The 16,639-nt window shown below is 35.7% G+C and overlaps 1 protein-coding gene across 1 annotated transcript in view; it reads right to left on the bottom strand.

The window, feature by feature from the left end:
* Positions 1-16,639, bottom strand: part of LOC106136527 (voltage-dependent calcium channel type D subunit alpha-1) — a 66,691-nt gene that overhangs the window by 15,816 nt on the left and 34,236 nt on the right. Inside the window, exons 19-34 of the mRNA XM_060951530.1 lie at positions 16,158-16,302; positions 11,690-11,825; positions 10,258-10,421; positions 9,169-9,253; positions 8,734-8,841; positions 7,632-7,739; positions 5,851-5,903; positions 5,280-5,417; positions 4,191-4,305; positions 3,670-3,800; positions 3,198-3,342; positions 2,567-2,647; positions 2,184-2,303; positions 1,556-1,582; positions 920-1,105; positions 127-226 (exon numbers count right to left, since the gene is read on the bottom strand). Of these exons, the coding sequence (XP_060807513.1) occupies positions 127-226; positions 920-1,105; positions 1,556-1,582; positions 2,184-2,303; positions 2,567-2,647; positions 3,198-3,342; positions 3,670-3,800; positions 4,191-4,305; positions 5,280-5,417; positions 5,851-5,903; positions 7,632-7,739; positions 8,734-8,841; positions 9,169-9,253; positions 10,258-10,421; positions 11,690-11,825; positions 16,158-16,302 (1,842 nt within the window). The remainder of the gene's footprint in view (positions 1-126; positions 227-919; positions 1,106-1,555; positions 1,583-2,183; positions 2,304-2,566; positions 2,648-3,197; positions 3,343-3,669; positions 3,801-4,190; positions 4,306-5,279; positions 5,418-5,850; positions 5,904-7,631; positions 7,740-8,733; positions 8,842-9,168; positions 9,254-10,257; positions 10,422-11,689; positions 11,826-16,157; positions 16,303-16,639) is intronic.

Genomic DNA, 16,639 nt, shown 5'->3' with positions numbered 1-16,639 from the left:
GATAGGGTTTCCATGCGGACGAAGTCGCGGGCGGCCTCTAGTTTAACAATAAAGCAGTTACAGCTAACCAAGTCATTAATTCTTTACGTGATCGTAATCAAACGCAAATATTTTCACATAATTCACCTGTGGCAGACCTAAATAACACCATCAATGCGTTGCCGAATGTCTGAAAGTTGTTGTGCCTAGTTATCACCTCGTCATCATTGTCGATTTTACCAAAAAGCTGAAAAAAAATCTCATGTCATGAACTAGATTATATCTGATAATGATCCACACTAAAAATGGTGTCGATGTTTATAAAACTAACGATTATGGTATAGATATTGATCAAGGTGATGATTAAGATAGAGATATTGATAAAGGTAAGTAACTTATTTATAGGTTAAAAAGTAATGTCACTTAAAGTGTGGAGGGAAAGGTCGTAGTGGAAAGACCTAGACGAACGTATTTTAATCAAATTAAGGACGTTCTGGCGAAATATCAGCTCAAAAGTACCCGAAATATCAGCTCAAAAGTACCCGAGCTTGCATAAATGTGGATGAAGCAAAAGAAGTATGCAGTGATCGTGGCAAGTGGAAAGATGTAGTCTCTGCCTACCCTTTCGGAAATAAGGCGTGATTTTATGTACATATGTATGTATCACTTAAATTGGTGATCGTTATTTGAAACAGTGATAGAAGTGATGATAATGAAAAACAATTTTCAAAGACATTATATAAAAAATGCAATACAAATTAGACCTAATTTTAAACTGAATCTTGTGAGTCTCATAAAAACCTTTCGAAAAAGAATTAATACAACAAAATAATGTAACATTAAGATAACAAGTTGATGTACTGTCGCACACATTGAATAGGGCACCATCGATTCGTTGTCGTATTAAAGGTGGTATACTTTTCTATGAAGCACACTGTACCTGCATGCCCACTACAGCATAAATGAAGAACAGCAGAACAATCAGCAGAGCCACATATGGAAGAGCCTGGAAGGACTTGATGAATGTCCACAGAAGTGTCCTGATTCTCTCTCCCCTTGACAGGAGTTTGATCAATCTCATAGCTCGGAAAAGACGGAAGAAAGTGACGTATTTTAGAAGAGTGCCCTGGAATAGTAAAATAAATTATTTATTTACTAATTTATGTATAGAGACTGATAATCGCAAGAACTAAAATTACAAAAGTTCTGCTTATTTCAAAAGAAATCTCTTCCAGCAGACCCGAGATAGGAGACATGATGGAAAGGGTGACAGGCGTGTAAATGAAACATTTTTTTTAACATACATGAATATAATATTTACATATACTATATAAATGGACATAAATAGAAACTTAAAAAATATTGTTGTATATTGGTTCGAGTATTATTGATTATATATATATATAAAGTTCTCCACATAAAGTTCTCTGTCACACCCAATGTTGACTGGTAGATAATGCTACTAGCATTAAGTCCGCCAATTGTGCTAAACATTTGTATTTTATGCAATGAAGTTTAAATAAATAAATAAAGTTATGGACAACAGAAAAAAATCTGACCATATAAAATAACTTACTTCATCCTTCGGCGCCGCCTGAGACTGCTGAAATCAAGCAATAAAACAGAAACAGTATAAATTAATGTTATACTTAAAATTTGATTATTTTTATGAACCGCGTTTGCTATTATCAAAATTTACATACATTTCTAGTCACGTCTAGCCAACAGTCTTCAAAAGTCTGATAGGCCACCTTCAGCTTCTTGGCTTGATAATAGAATTGAGATTCAAATAATGACAGCTTGCTAGCCCTAGTCGACTTTAACAACATCCCCGGGAAAGATATAAACTGGTTGTTTTCTAAAGTTTAGTTCTTAGTGTCGTGTGGTTCCCGGCACAAATACAAAAAAGAATAGGACCACTCCACCTCTTTCCCATGGATGTCGTAAAAGGCGACTAAGGGATAGGCTTACAAATTTGTGATTCCTTTTTAGGCGATGGGCTAGCAACCTGTCACTAGTTAAATCTCAATTCTATCGTTAAGCCCAACAGCTGAACGTAGCCATTCAGTCTTTTCAAGACTGTTGGCTCTGTCTATCCCGCAAGGGATATAGACGTGACCATATGTATGTATGTATGTTTTCTAAAGTGCCGGAAAACACACGGCACATATAAAAATTTTATTAATGACTATCAAGTTACTCACAGTAGTGTCCAATACAGGCAAATCAGGGTTGTTCTCGTTAACTTGCGTGACCACAATATCGATGATACTACCCACCACTAGAATAAAGTCAGTCACGTTCCACGCATCTCCGAAATAATTCTGTAACGATATGTGTATATTAATATCTGAAACAATATAAATATGTAATCATAGAGCAACACTTAAACGAACACACTTTCAGTTTTTTTTTTTGAGACAAATTATCTATGAATTGGTTGAACAGCCAAGGTGACGCAACACATCGTTGTCAAACACCTTTCGATTAATGTTGTCTGATATGTTGAACTCAACAATTTTATTTCGGTTTTATCTCAAAAACAAACGACTTAAAAAAAATAGCAGTAAAGATATATAAAGATTACCTTAAACCTAAATGCAGCTAATTTGAACACAAACTCGAGCATAAACACCGTCGTTAATATCATGTTGAAATAATCCAACACCTGGAATTACAAAAAGATAATATTATAAACTTGATATTCTTCTTGTAGGATAAGCTAGCTACCTGCCACTATCTGAATCTCAATTCCATCATTCAGCCATCCAGCTGAACGTGGCCTTCCAGTCTTTTTCAGACTGTTGGCTCTGTCCACGCCATAAGGGATGAAGATGTAGTATATAGATGAATGTACGTAATATACTTATCATTTTTTTGATCCTTAGTTACAAGACTCGAAAGCCAAGATTTGGATGGTGGATTCAGAGATAGTGACAGGTTGATAGCCCATTTCATCATGACCAGGGATTAAACCCGGAACTTGTATTCAGAGGCGAAAACGCCACCTCTGCGCCAAACAGGTCCCCTTTTTCACAAACGATGAAAGGCTGGATGATGTCTTATCTTGCCTCTCTTTCTAGCTTTGGGGTTAAAAAAAAGAGAGAATATTTTGAACGTTCCCGAATAAGGGAGCAGGTTGAAAGTCTAAGTACGTAAGTCAAAGTTCGTACGTACATAATCTTTATTCCTATCCATTCTAAATGCAGCTAACAAACCTTTTTGTAATCCGCCGAAGCGCCGTGAAACTTCATCATCAAAGTGACGGTGTTCAACACGATGAAGAAGAAGATGAAGAACTCGAACCGCTCGGACGTGACGAACCACCAAGTTTTGTACTGGATTCGGTGTTTGGGAATGTATCTGAGAGAAGAACGGAGAATGATTTTACGTTGTCAAAGACAGCCCACTACATTGAGAATTTTAGTATATATGTACCTATGGGTTTGACGGCCTCTGTGGTGCAGCGGTTACGCTTGTCTGTGACACCGGAGGTCCCGGGTTCGAATCCCGGTCAGGGCATGATGGGTAAAGAACTTTTTCTGATTGGCCTGGGTCTTGGATGTATATCTATATAAGTATTTACTATAAAATATAGTATCGTTGAGTTAGTATCTCGTAACACAAGTTTCGAACTTACTTCGAGGCTAACTCAATCTGTGTAATTTGTCCCGTATATATTATATTTACCTTCTCACAGGCTTCGCTTTCAAAGCGAACTCAATGCAGTTCCTCTGATTTTTGTCCAATTCACAATCCTTGAACTCCTGCTCTCCCTCTTTTTGGAATGTAACTATGACAAAACCAACGAATATGTTAACCTGAAATCATGAAAAAATAATTTATATAAAGTTTTAATAGAATACTCTTTAAAAAAGAGCCATACATACATACATACATAAAATCACGCCTCTTTCCCGGAGGTGTAGGCAGAGACTACCTCTTTCCACTTGCCACGATATCTGCATACGATTAATTAAAAAAAGGGGAGACGATTAATAATAAGACTTATAAACTTGGGATTCTTCTTTTAGGCGACGGGCTAGCAACCTGTCACTATTTGAATCTCAATTCTATCATTAAGCCAAATAGCTGAACGTGGCCATTCAGGCTTTTCAAGACTGTTGGCTCTGTCTACCCCGCAAGGTATATAGACGTGACCATATGTATGTGTATGTAAAGATATTACAAACAAACAAACAAAAACTCACCATGAAAAATGCAATAACAATAATATAACTAATGTAGAAAAATGCCACGAGAGGTCTGGAATTTTCTATTGGTCCATGATCCTCCTCGTTTGAATCCATTGATGTTGATAATAATCTGCAAAAAAAAAACAAATTATTTAAATGTGTTACATACAAACAGTGCCGTGTGGTTACCGGTACCAGTACAAAAAAGAATAGGACCACTCCATCTCTTTCCTATGGATGTCGTAGAAGGCGACTAAGGGATACGCTTACAAAATTGAGATTCTTTTTTTAGGCGATGGGCTAGCAACCTGTCACTATTTGAATCTCAATTCTATCATTAAACCAAATAGCTGAGCGTGACCTATCAGTCTTTACAAGACTGTTGGCTCTGTCTTCCCCACAAGGGATATAGACGTGACTCTATGTATGTATATAATCGGGTCAATATCCCTTGCATGGTAGACAGAGCCAACAGTATTGAAAAGACTGATCGGCCACGTTCAGCTATTTGGCTTAATGATAGAATTGAGATTCAAATAGTGACAGGTTGCTAGCCCATCGCCTAAAAGAAGAATCCCGAATTCATAAGCCTATCCAAAATAGTACACCTCATCATGATCACGCCTCTTTACCGGAGGGGTAGGCAGAGACTACCTCCTTCCACTTGCCACGATCACATCATCCATATTCATAACTCTCTTCATGCAAGCTCGGCGGTTTCGGGTACTTTTGACCTGACCCTTTACCAGGACGTCCTTAATTTGATCAAGGTACGTTCGTCTAGGTCTTCCCACTCCGACCTTTCCCTCCACACTCTCCATGTATATCTGCTTAGATATGCTATGATACAATACGTTTTTAATCCACACTAATAATAAAGAGGAAAGATTTGTATTTTTGTATGTTTGTGTGGAATAAACTCAAAAACTACTGGTCCGATTTTGATAAAATTTGGCACAGATATAGAATAGACCTTCAAAAGTGACATAGGCATAAATTTGTTTTGAAATAAATTTATTTCAAAATATAAAACACAAAAATATGTCCACCCGTGCGAAGCCGGGGCGGGCCGCTAGTATTGAATATTTTAGTTAATTTACTCACCCAGGCCATCCTTCAAATGTGGACACGGTGAACAAAGTCAGCATACCGCTAAGTACATCGTCAAAATTGAATTTATTGTTAGTCCACTGTCTATCTTCTATGGTCGGTTCCCCGTTCTTGTATATCAAATAAGAACCTCTGAAATTAAACACATGTTTTAGGGTTATTTTGGTTCGAATTATGGTAAAGGTATGATGAGAAACGAACTTTATTTGATTGACTTGGGTCTTGGATGTTTATCTATTACAAGTATTAATTATAAAATATATAGCATAGTTAAATATAGGTAGTATAGTTATAGTTATGTGGCGAAATCTCTGCGCCACAAGTCACAAAAATAAAAAATAAAATCACGCGACGCTATCAGTTAAAAACAGCTAAAAACGTAGATACCTAAATCGTGCAAGCAAAGATTTCACGGATTGGAAGCTATATATACAACCTCCGACACAACATCGTCTGTCGCGCGGTTCCTCAGGCATCTCACCTAGCCTAGCGGAAGAACTTCACTTTGGTCACATTCAGCTTTTTGGCTTCATATAGTGACATTGTTTAAAAGAAATATACTTACTTGCAATCTTGTTCTGTCAGTTTCGTAACATCATTACAAGATGAGAATTTTCCCTGAAAACATGTAACAATTAATCCGAAATAAAAACAATTAAATTTGTTTGTTTGAACGCGCTAATCTTAGGAACTACAGGTTCGAATTGAAAAATTCTTTTTGCGTTGAATAGACCATTTATCGAGGAAGGCTTAAGCTATATAACATCACACGGCAACTATAAGGAGCTAAGAAATAATGTAAAATGTGAAAAATTATACATCCTTGAGGGCTTCAATGATGCTTTTGGGCATCATTGAACTTTTCCACAACTTTTCTTTTTTAACTATTCCACGCGGACAAAGTCGCGGGCACAGCTAGTAATTGATAACAATTAACTGGGTTTTGTAAATAAGACAGGCTTTAACGTTAATTTAATATTAAATAAGCTTTCTTAGTGGTGAATTTTCAAAATCGGCTCGGTAGTTCTGTAAGTATATAACAAAAAAAATCTATTTCTCTTCCAAATTATGGGATCATTGCAACATGTGACGTCACAACTGATGGTGACTCCATGACGTCTCCATATTTTGCATCTCAATTCTGCCGTGTGGTTCCCGGCACCAATAAAAAAAAAGAATAGGACCACTCCATCTCTCTCCCATGGATGTCGTAAAAGGGGACTAAGGGATAGGCTTACAAACTTTTTTTGATTCTTTTGAAGGCTATGGGTTAGCAACCTGACTCTATTTGAATCTCAATTCTATCATTAAGCCAAATAGCTGAACGTAGCCATTCAGCCTTTTCAAGACTGTTGGCACTGTCTACCCCATGCAAGGGATATAGACGTGACCATATGTATGTATTCTGCGAGATTGCGCGGAAAACTACGATGACACATCTTCTTCCTCCTGGCTTTAGTCCCGGTTGCATCCTCACCACTTCGGAGAGGAGCCCGGGGTATGCCTTTGACCATGGATCCCGGATTGGGTGAGTCAGGTTTTTACACGAAGCGACTCCCACCTGACCTTCGCAACTTTTGCAGGGGAACCTAACTCATATTGGATCATAATTCAGTTCTACTGTCAAATATTATTCCGAGTTCTATGGTTCAAATATAACACTAATGACAAATATAACAATCACTCATCATCAGCCCAGTGCGATTTTACGAGTATGTAATGTATTTTATGGATAAATCACCTGACCTCGTTTTGAAAGCAAAGCACAAAAAAACACAAATGTTAGCTAAGTTTCTTGTTAAAACAATGCTTTATATCATCTGTTAAAGTCAGTTCAAATATTTATACATATTATGTAAGATATTTATTATAAAAAACTATTTTCGTGACTGAATAATAAAATAAATCGTAGGACCTAGGCCTCTAAGCGCAAAGACTGGGTGTAGAACTATGAACACACTAAAGTCTTAATTAATTAATTTGAGAAATTCATAGCTTTAATAAGATTCATTAACGGAATGCCCTTAATTATTTATTTGTTTGCAATATTCTTATTGCACATAAATTTACACAATAAAAAGAAATGGTAAATTAATTATTAATAAATTTTTGATTTATTTTATTATTCACTTTTAGAAATCATATTAAATATTTTTTTATCGACTGTTAAGGATATTTTTTACATAAATTACTAATTTATAAAATTAATAGTAAATAAAATTATTTTGCGTAAAAAAATATTTTATATCAGTATACTGTTTTGGAGAAATAGGTAAAAGGATAAAATTACTCTGAATATTTTCGTATTTTAAAAATATCGTTAACAGTATCATTTTAAAAGTTTACCTTAAACAACTGAATACCCATTACAGAAAACATAAATTGCAGCATATTATTAATAATAAATATATTTCCAATAGACTTTATAGCAGCAAACACACACTTCACCACATACTATACATATAAATAAAAAACAATACATTAATAATAGTTTAGTAGATACGGACGGACAACATAAAAGTTACCCGATTTCGCGTAAATTTTAATTTAATTTTTCACGCAAGACATGTGTCGTTGTATGTGGAGCACGATGTGTGTATTTTGTGTGAAAAACACAGAAAAAAAATATAATTAATAAAAAAAAATATAAAAAAAAAACCAAAAAAAATATTTCTTAATAATTTGCAGTACCAGAATAGAAAACCGATATGTGTGAAATGTATCAATAACGATAAATTTATTTACAAAAAAAATTCAAATCAGTGTCTTGATCTGACTGTAATTTTTATTATAAAAAATAAATAATTAAAAAAAATTAAATCAAGGCTCTCGCTCCTAAAAATGTCAAGGCAGGGAGGACTGGGCGAACGAAACAAAGCACATTTGGAGTCCAAAAAATTTATTTTTATTTAGTTTATATAAAACAGAAGCATCACACAACACCTTTGGGCATATTTTGAAAAACAAAAAAAGCATGCGTTTAATTTGCAAATTTTTTGGACCCACGGAAATAAAAAGCAAAACAAAATGTTAGATAAAAAGCGAAACGAAACCAGATGATTTTATTCTAATAAAAAAATACATAACAAATTGTGCTTTCAAAATTAATGATGTGCATTTAGAAGTTATTTAAAATTAGTTAAAATATTTTTATCGCAGTTTTTGTCTTACAAATCATGTTGAAAAGAGACTATTGGTGGCTTGACAGATCACTTTTGAAAGAAACAAACTTTATAATCAATTTTTTATTTGATTTAATCATTAATTTAAATCATTCATGCTTTACTGATCTCATTAATGACATTAAAATCATTAACAATTAACCTAATCACATTTAAATTGAACTGATCCATACTTGTTGATCTAACTAATGAATAACTGATATCATTAATGATTTACTGATTTGATTAATGATTGATTGACCCAAAGGTGTCGTATCGCTCCCTACCTTGAACATTTGGACGCCCATGACCGCGAACATGAATTGCAGAAGATTTGTGACCAGCAAAATATTTCCAATCGTTTTGATTGCTACAATCACGCACTGAACTACGTGCTAGAATATCCAAAAAAAAAAATGCACAGATTAAAAAGTCATTAATTTAAAAAAAATTGTCTTACAACTGTAATAAAAAATGTGGACTGAAAGGCATTCACAAATTACAATAAAGTTTATATATATAATTATGAAATACCTAATTATTTTCTTATTAATTAACGAAAAGTGACTGTCGAAATTCCTTTATAAAATGCAGTCTATATTTAATCTCGATTTACAAATATAAAGTGGGACAATTATTTTTTTATACACTGAAATATGTTTATCGGTATCAGTCTAAAAATAATTATTAAAAAAAAGAAATTAAGGAAGGAAATCACTGACCTTTAAACCCTTCGCCCTGTTGATGGCCCTTAAAGGTCTTAACACACGGAAAACTCTCAGGATTTTAATGAATGATAATCCAGACCTGACAAAAAAAAATATAAATATTAAAAAATAATGCCGTGTGGTTCCCGGCACCAATATAAAAAAGAGAATAGGACCACTCCATCTCTTTCCCATGGATGTCGTAAAAGACGACTAAGGGATAGGCTTACAAACTTAGGATTGTTTTTTAGGCGATGGGCTAGCAACCTCTATTCACTATTTGAATCTCAATTCTATCTTTAAAGCCAAATAGCTGAGCGTGGCCTATCAGTCTTTACAAGACTGTTGGCTCTGTCTACCCCGCAAGGGACATAGACGTGATTATATGAATGTATGTAGGTATGTATATTAAAAAATAAGTGACATACATATAGTCACTTCTACATCCCGCGTCGGTGGTAGAAGGAATCGCATAAAGGCACCGGTTCGAATCCCACCAATGACTATTATCGAAGTTTTGTGCATTAGTTTCAACACTAACCGATGTTCTTATGGTGGGGAAAAACATCGTGAGGAAACCTGCACATTCAGGCGACTGGATGTGTAACCATGGATCCAATATGGGTTATGTTTACCTGCAAAGGGTGCGAAAAACCTGACTCACCCAATCTAGGATCCATGGTCAAAGGCATACCCTGGGCTCCACACAACATATGTGAGGATGCAACTGGGACTAAAGCCAGGAGGAAAAATAGTCACTTTTATATCCCCAGCGGGGTAAACATAGCCAACAGGCGTAAGGCTTGCAACCTGTCACTATTTGAATCTCAATTCCATCATGAAGCCAAACAGCTGAACGACTCAGTGTTTCGATGACTGTTGTCTCTGTCTACCCCGCAAGGGATATAGACCTGATTATATGTTATGTTATGTTCCAAGTACCCGAAACCGCCGAGCTTGCATGAAGAGAGTTATGAATGTGGATGAAGCGAAGGAAATATGCAGAGATCGTGGCAAGTGGAAAGAGGTAGTCTCTGCCTACCCCTCCGGGAAAGAGGCGTGATTTTATGTATGTATGTATGTTATGTTCCAAGAACAACTTACCCACTCAAAGAAACCAGTGATACCACGACCACAAGGAGATCCAGAACGTTGAAAGCTGAGCGGCAGAACGCGTCTTTGTGGAATAGAAAGCCGTATGTGATGAGTTTCAGTACGAGTTCTAGAGTGAAAACAGCGGTGAAGAAGTAGTCTATTTTCTTTAGCGTCTGGAAGAGAAGATTAGATTCTTTAATTAGTACATACATATGGTCACGTCTATATCCCTTGCGGGGTAGACAGAGCCAACAGTCTTGAAAAGACTGAATGGCCTCTATTTGTTGAGCTATTTGGCTTAATGGTAGAATTGAGATTCAAATAGTGATAGTTTGCTAGCCCATCGCCTAAAAAAGAATCTCAAGTTTGTAAGCCTATCCCTTAGTCGCCTTTTACGACATCCATGGGAAAGAGATGAAGTCTTTTTTTGTATTGGTGCCGGGAACCACACAGCACTTTCGGCACTTCGGCTCTTCTTTAATTAGTCTTACACAAAATATACCTAATTAATAATATTATAAAAATCTCATATAAATATATTAATCTGATCAATGTATTCTCTCGTGCACATTCTATTCTAAGTGTGGATATTTGTGAAGTTTACGTTGTTGAAGAAAATGCTGCAGTGCAGTTTGTTACCGCTTCTTCTGCACTGACGCCTTGGAAGCGGCAGTACACTTAGTTTTAAGTAATTTATTTAACGTCAACCAATGTTGTGAAACCAAAATTTTTGAAAATTATTAAGCGATATTAAGTATCCTATAATAATGAATAAAAATTTTGAATTTGAATTTGAAAAGTTCTGGCGCTTGCCCCACGTTCTTCCTGGGGTGGAACTGTTAAGCGGATCCGAAGACAGATAAAAAAAAGAATAATCCAGAAGAGAACTTAACTTTCCAGCTAAACGAGGAGCCGTTGTAGAAGAAGGTCAGGTCAAGAGTACGCGAAACTAATTTTTTTACACTTTATTTATACCATTAGAAAAATAAAATAATAGGACCACTGCATCTCTTTCCCATGATGATTTCCCAAGAAGACTAGGCTATAAGGATTCTTCTTTTAGGCGACAGGCTAGCAACCTGTCACTATTTGAATCTCAATTCTATTATTAAGCCAAACAGCTGAACATGGCCTATTTACCCCGTTGACTCTATCTACCCCGCAAGGGATTCAGGCGTGATTATATATATATATATATTTACATTTATATGTATGTATGTTACTTAAACATTTATACAATGCCTACGTTCTGAAAAGGGTCAGGTCAAAAGTACCCGAAACCGCCGAGCTTGCATGAAGAGAGTTATGAATGTGGATGAAGCGAAGGAAATATGCAGAGATCGTGGCAAGTGGAAAGAGGTAGTCTCTGCCTACCCCTCCGGGAAAGAGGCGTGATTTTATGTATGTATGTATGTTCTGAAAAGATAAGAGATTTACTCACATCAGCCTTCCCTTTATTGTCTTCTCTTACAACGGGATCTTCCATCGCCAGCATGAGGGAGGATGCCAGGATGCAAACCAAAATCATGTTCTTGAACCAGGAATTGTTCTGGATTTTGTAACAGGTCACACGGAACCTGGAAGATAAAAACTAGATTACAGAAAAAGAACCTTGTATATTTCTTGTCTGCGACACCGAAGGTCCCGGGCTCGAATCCCGGCCAGGACATGATGAGAAACGAACTTTCTCTGATTGGCCTGGGTCTTGGATGTTTATCTTTTTAAGTAATGTAGGAATTGTAGGTGAAAAGATAGTATCTGCCTGCCCCTCCGGGAAAGAGGCGGGATTTTATGTATTCCTGAGTCCTACAGTAATATTATATACATCACACATACATTAACACATAACATAGGAATGATTCAATGACACATTAGATTCAGTCTGACCATGCCCTGCACTTACTATCCACAAGCTCGCCTGGTTCAGAGTACTCTTAATTTATACATACAAACATACACAAAATCACGCCTCTTTCCCGGAGGGGTAGACAGAGACTACATCTTTTCACTTGCCACGATCCCTGCATATTTCTTTATTAATTACTAGCTTCCCCCCCGCGACTCCGTCCGCGCGGATGTCGGTCTTCGCGTGGATGGTTTATTTCTCCATTTTGAGTAACTCTGACAATGACATCTTAAAAATATCTATTGGACCCAATTACGGCTAGGCCTATAATAATTAAGAAGATCCCTCTATTGAGCTACTGCTGTTGAGTTCGCGTTCTGTATTAAGTAGTCCGGTCAATTTAGACCAAAAATAAGAATGAAGCTACATTAATTCCCATCAAGCTGACAATGAGTATAATTGTAAAACACAATCAAAAGCATTATTTCAAAATTCCCCATGATTCCGGTTTAAGGAAAAAAAATACCCAAGGTCAAAGGTAAAAAAATGGGTTTTTCACGATTTTCTTCAAAACGGTAAGTTTTATCGGAAAATAACCTCAGACATAGATTGTAGATCATAAAGTTATCTATAAAAAGGAACCAATATTTTTTTCAATAAAGCTACCATTTCTGAGATATAACGATGCAAAAACTTAACAAAAAAATTAACTTGAATTCAAAATATAAAATATACATAAGTATAATGAAACCCAGTTCCTACATTTATACTGAAGTTAAACCTTGAAACAACATCTGTCTCTCTGTTTAATTGTGTACGTGGCTAGGGTCGTATACCTGCTTTATCTCAGAATGCTCAACACATGAAATCCCGTTAGTCTTTAATAGTAGTAGTTCCAACCGTTCTAGAACCAAACGGTCTGGCTCGGGATGATGGCAAGAGACCGGATGGTATGACTTTTGTACCCTGGAGATTGGGGCGGCCTTTGGTGTGGGATGCTACTTGTGTCGACACACTTGCGCCGTCTCATCTTCAGGTTACTAAATCTAAGGCCGGTTCTGCTTCAAATGAGGCAAAAAACCTCAAAAGTCACAAATATGTCGGTAATACCTATACTTTTGAACCTTTTGGGGTAGAAACTCTGGGACCGGGGGGCTGGAAATTATCTGGCTCAGAGAATTAGCATTGCCATTCAAATTGGCAATGCTGCCAGCCTTCTGGGCACACTCCCTGTTGATACTATGCAGGGACTGTACAATTTATAAATTAAATTTTAGTTTGTAGTCATCTTTTTTCTTTCTTTTTAGGGTTCCGTACGTCTGAATACAAAAACGGAACGCTTATAGGATCGCTTGTGTGTCTGTCCGCTTACAGTCAATTATCTCCGAATCTATTAGACCGATTAAGTTGAAATTTGGTACACATATCAATTCCTGTGACCCAAACACAGAAGTGTGACGTGAGCAGATGAAATCTGTATATCATTTTTGGGGGGGAAGGGGAAAATTAAAAAAATAAATTCTGAAAACTGCATCGTGTGGCATATCAAATGAAAAGTCTTGTTGAGAAGATCTTAAATGTATTTTTTTGTAATTTTAAAATAAATAGTTTCCAAGTTATTCAAGAAAATAGACGAAAATTGACCATTCCCCCCCTTTATCTCCGAAACTACTGAACCTAAAATTTTGAAAAAAATACAGAAATTAGTTTTCGCCTTATAGATTATAGGAAAACCTATAAGAAGTCCATGATATTAAAATAACATGGTAAATCACTCAATATTGTGCGTACCAATTTACATTTTTTTTAGTTACCACAAAAAAATTTGGGTCAGATTTAAAAAAACATGATAGGTAACATCGTACGGAACCCTCTTCATGCGAGTTCAACTCGCACTTGTCCCCTTTTTTTTAAGTAGTTTTAGTTTTAATTTGATTTAATCTCTATTATTGTCATAATAAATGCGAATGTTAGTCTTGAGTACCACTGCGTAGTGAAAACACGTGTTTATTCTAACCTATTTGAGACTTTTTCAAGTTTAATAATAAAAATGTAAAAAAAACGCGCTAATAGTACACTACCTCAGAGGTGGCGTGGAAACGTGTGCATATTATGACGGTTGCAACTTTTTGAAAAAAAATATTGATACCTTTTTTATAGATATCTTTATGATCTACAATTTATGTTTGAGGTAATTTTCCGATTTGAAAAACTTACCGTTTTGAACAAAATCGCGAAACACCCATTTTTCACCTTTGACCTTGGATAAATTTTTTTCCTTAAACCAAATCATGGGGAATTTTGAAATAATGCTTTTGATTGTGTTTTAAACAATTATACTCATTTTCAGCTTGATGGGAATTAATGTAGCTATGTAGTATTTTTTTCATAGTAATTAGTAGCGGCCCGCGTGTGCCGCAAACGGTTCAAGCTAAATCCAACTTTCGGCGCTACAGGTAGGGTTGCCAACTTTTTTTAGAAGAAATAGAGTGTATCTGATTTTAAAGGAGGTAAATAAAGAGTACAGACTTACAAAAAAGAGTATTATTTATTTTGTATTTTTAAAAAGGTATTTTTTTGTACTTTTTGCCGCACATAACAGTTTTTCATTGATTTTAAATAAATTGTATGACTCCAAACATTCCAACTCTAAATTTATATATATCAAGAGCTCATTTTTGATCAATTTTAATGAAGCTCTGTTTCTCTCTTCTCGCCACTTCACATTCATGACCGAAAAGACTCTTTCAGTAAATGCTGAAGTGGCGGGAACAGAGAGTATATAGCTAATGATTTTTTTTAAACAATTAAATTCTTCAGGACATTTTTAAAAAATAAATTGCCATTTTTCTGAAGTGCATTTTTGCAAAAACTCTGTATTATTAAACAATTCGGCTTGGAGTTGTTTCAAAATGATCACTTCTGAATATAAACTGTCCATGTTTATGTTCAGTCTTTGTAAATTAAGTTTTCCTTCTATAATTTTTTCAAAATAATTAATTTTGTATATTAATACAGACTGGCAATAAAAGAGTATTTTAGCGTACTCTATTGGTGTTATAGATTATAGAGTACGCCTACATGATATAGAGGACAATACTCTATTTTAGAGTACGGTTGGCAACCCTAGCTACAGGTTACGGCGCTGAATCCACTGCGCGTAACGTACCGTGTGTTCGCGGTTCTACAGAAAAATTAAGATTTTTTTTCTTCGTATTTTTCCAGGATAAAACGTATCCTATTTTATGCCCAGGATAATAAGGTATAATTATACCAAGTTTCATCAAAATCGAACCGTTAGTTTTCACGTGATGCCTGAACATACAGACAGACAGACAAAAATTTTTTTAATCACATATTTGTGTTTGGTATCGATCCAGTAACACCCCCCGCTATTTATTTTTTCAATATTTTCAATGTACAGAATTGACCCTTCTACAGATTTATTATATGTATAGACTAGCTGTCACGGCAAACGTTGTTTTGCCGTATAAATTATTTTTAAGTAATTTCTAGTTAAGAAAAATGTTAAGGGTGGACAACCCTTATCACTAAAGGGTATGAAAAATAGATGTTGGCCGATTCTCAGACCTACTCAATATACTCACATAATTTCATGAGAATCGGTCAAGCCGTTTCGGAGGAGAACGGGAACAAACATTGTGACACGAGAATTTTATAAGAAGGTTAGATAGATATACTCGTACATAATATTTATTTAGGTAATATCATGTATATCTGATATATACTTAGTATAATATAAATAAATTTATGGATTCATATAATCACGTCTATGTATGTATATCCCTTGCGGGGTAAACAGAGTCAGCAGTCTGGAAAGACTCATAGGCCACGTTCAGCTGTTATGATTAATTATAGAATTGAGATTCAAAAACTGACAGGTTGCTAGCAAATCGCCTAAAAGAAGAATCCTAAGTTTATAAGCCTATCTCTTAGTCACCTTTAACATCATCCATCGAAAAAAGATGGAGTGGTCCTATCCTTTTTTTAAATAAGAGCCGGGAACCACACGGCACATTAAATTATTTTGGTCAATATTTACCAATTAGTTTTGGAGAATATGAAGAAGCTGCTGCCATCAGGGATGGGTTTCTCCTGCGACTTGATCTCGATTTCTGAAAGTCTTCGAGGTCGGGCTGTTATTGTCTCAGCTCGTTTTAATGCTGACTCTTCTTTTTTTATATCACCTGCGAGAAATATATATGTAAAAGATATTTACAAAATGTATGTAAAACATGTGCCGTATGGTACAATACAAAAAAGAATAGGACCACTCCATCTCTTTCCCATGGATGTCGTAAATGGCGACTAAGGGAATAGGCTTACAAACTTGGGATTCTTTTTTTAGGCGATGGGCTAGCAACCTGTCACTATTTGAATCTCAATTCTATCATTAAGCCATATAGCTGAACGTGGCCATTCAGTCTTTTCAAGACTGTTGGCTCTGTCTACCCCGCAAGGGATATAGACGTGACCATTTGTATGTGTGTATTCGAATGTGGTCGAATCGGTATGTTGCCCGGT

Source organism: Amyelois transitella, chromosome 25, assembly GCF_032362555.1.
Source record: "Amyelois transitella isolate CPQ chromosome 25, ilAmyTran1.1, whole genome shotgun sequence".
Lineage (NCBI taxonomy): Eukaryota > Metazoa > Arthropoda > Insecta > Lepidoptera > Pyralidae > Amyelois > Amyelois transitella.
Note: the sequence above shows the minus strand (reverse complement) of the source record. Positions and strands in the feature narration are given on the sequence as shown.